This window comes from Borostomias antarcticus, assembly GCF_949987555.1.
Source record: "Borostomias antarcticus genome assembly, chromosome: 6".
NCBI lineage: Eukaryota > Metazoa > Chordata > Actinopteri > Stomiiformes > Stomiidae > Borostomias > Borostomias antarcticus.
Window position 1 is genome coordinate 30953135 of NC_140239.1, and position 2297 is coordinate 30955431.

General features: G+C 52.0%; 1 protein-coding gene across 1 annotated transcript in view; it reads right to left on the reverse strand.

The window, feature by feature from the left end:
• The window catches only part of LOC311310637 (glutamate receptor ionotropic, kainate 2-like), a gene marked incomplete at both ends in the record, with an annotated part of 59322 nt that overhangs the window by 10618 nt on the left and 46407 nt on the right, over positions 1–2297 (reverse strand). The window contains 2 exons of the mRNA XM_084440147.1: positions 200–417; positions 2210–2292. Of these exons, the coding sequence (XP_084296273.1) occupies positions 200–417; positions 2210–2292 (301 nt within the window). The remainder of the gene's footprint in view (positions 1–199; positions 418–2209; positions 2293–2297) is intronic.

Sequence of the window (2297 nt, forward strand, 5' to 3'; positions counted from 1 at the left end):
TAGAAAAACAGATCTCAATCAGCCTGGAGACAACATAGAAAAACAGATCTCAAACAGCCTGGAGAGACAACAGACTTCACCAAAAGACTATTCTATGGCGAGCTTCAGAAAAGCATAAAAAAAAACACCTCTCTAAAAATAAACGCAAACGCGTTTCCCAGCATGCCCTGCCAGCCCGCTGTGGGCGGAGCTACCGTACCTTGAAGAAGGTCATGGTGGAGCCGTCCTCCACCACGCCGTACAGGATCTTGGTCTGCTTGGCCAGGTCGTCGGCCGAGTCGATGGGCGACTCCATCCTCTCCACGGTGAGGAAGGCGGCCAGGTTAGCGGTGTAGGAGGAGATGATGATGAGGGTGAAGAACCACCAGATACCCCCCACGATGCGGGTGGACAGGGCCTTGGGCATGAGCTCCGAGCCTGGGTAGAGGGGCGCGGACGCAGGGTTACAGCACACATGGAAGTATGAAGGGCTTTTGTGGAAACTGACTGGATAAGCCTCAGAGACACGCAGCCAATAAGGATGCACCCTCACATACTGACTCGGTATCCCACAATCCCCTGGGGCGGATGATAGGCCACAGGCAAAGGAGGAGGACTCTGGGTAGTGTAGTTTTGTGTAGTCTGTTACTGAAGGTATAAGCTAAACCAAAGGTATGTATAGTCACTGCTACTACACTTCACTATGTACCTGCTGCTCCCCCTCTATACCGAGAAGATCATGTGAGGTCGTAGATAGTATATGATGCTAAAATATTAGCTACTGTGCATAATGTCTGCTGAACTGAAAATACTGACGACGCTACGAGCGCATTTGGGGTCCGAGCACGGCGCGACCATTACCTCTAAAAATAGTCTCTATGCTTCTCTGGCGCTGCCCTCAAGACCAGAGAAACCAATCTAAATGTAAATGTCTGTTACCCTCCTCATCTCCCTGCTGTTTGTTGGACTGTAACTTGAAACTTGTAATCTTGCCTTCTAAAACAAAAAGCTACACAGCCCTCCTCTCTAAAGATAGAAAGTCCCAGTCCTAGTCCTAGTCTAGCTCCCAGTCAAAGTCCTAGTCTAGCTCCCAGCCAAAGTGTCAGTCCTAGTCTAGCTCCCAGTCAAAGACCCAGTCCTAGTCTAGCTCCCAGCCAAAGACCCAGTCCTAGTCTAGCTCCCAGACAAAGTCTCAGTCCCAGTCCTAGTCTAGCTCCCAGTCAAAGACCCAGTCCTAGTCCTAGTCTAGCTCCCAGTCAATGTCTCAGTCCCAGTCTAGCTCCCAGAAATAGTCTCAGTCCCAGTCTAGCTCCCAGTCAAAGTCCCAGTCCTAGTCTAGCTCCCAGTCAAAGTCCTAGTCCTAGTCTAGCTCCCAGTCAAAGTCCCAGTCCTAGTCTAGCTCCCAGTCAAAGTCCTAGTCCTAGTCTAGCTCCCAGTCAAAGTCCTAGTCCTAGTCTAGCTCCCAGTCAAAGACCCAGTCCTAGTCTAGCTCCCAGACATAGTCTCAGTCCTAGTCCTAGACTAGCTCCCAGCCAAAGACCCAGTCCTAGTCTAGCTCCCAGACATAGTCTCAGTCCTAGTCCTAGTCTAGCTCCCAGCCAAAGACCCAGTCCTAGTCTAGCTCCTAGCCAAAGTCCCAGTCCTAGTCTAGCTCCCAGACAAAGACCTGGTCCTAGTCCTAGTCTAGCTCCCAGCCAAAGTCCCAGTCCCAGTCTAGCTCCCAGCCAAAGACCCAGTCCTAGTCTAGCTCCCAGCCAAAGTCCTAGTCCTAGTCTAGCTCCCAGCCAAAGTCCCAGTCCCAGTCTAGCTCCCAGCCAAAGACCCAGTCCTAGTCTAGCTCCCAGCCAAAGTCCTAGTCCTAGTCTAGCTCCCAGCCAAAGTCCCAGTCCTAGTCTAGCTCCCAGCCAAAGTCCCAGTCCCAGTCTAGCTCCCAGCCAAAGACCCAGTCCTAGTCTAGCTCCCAGCCAAAGTCCTAATCCTAGTCTAGCTCCCAGCCAAAGTCCCAGTCCTAGTCTAGCTCCCAGCTTCACACCAGGGTTGGGTCTGTTCAGTATCAATTCAGGAGTTTAAAAAGCAGAAACTCGAACTTTTGATGAACACTTTCTCATTATTAACCGACTTCCAAATCATTTAAAACAGTCGCCCGTGTGCAGTTCTGGAACCGTTAGTGCATCAATTGCAAAGCAGAACTGATGAAATCGAGACTGAATGGACCCCGACGCCACTTCACCCTCCTCCCAGAGGGCCTCAGCGTCGGACCCCGGGGGGCCCGGAGGAGACCGGGTCAGAACCCGGCTGGGAGCCAGCGGGACCCTGGG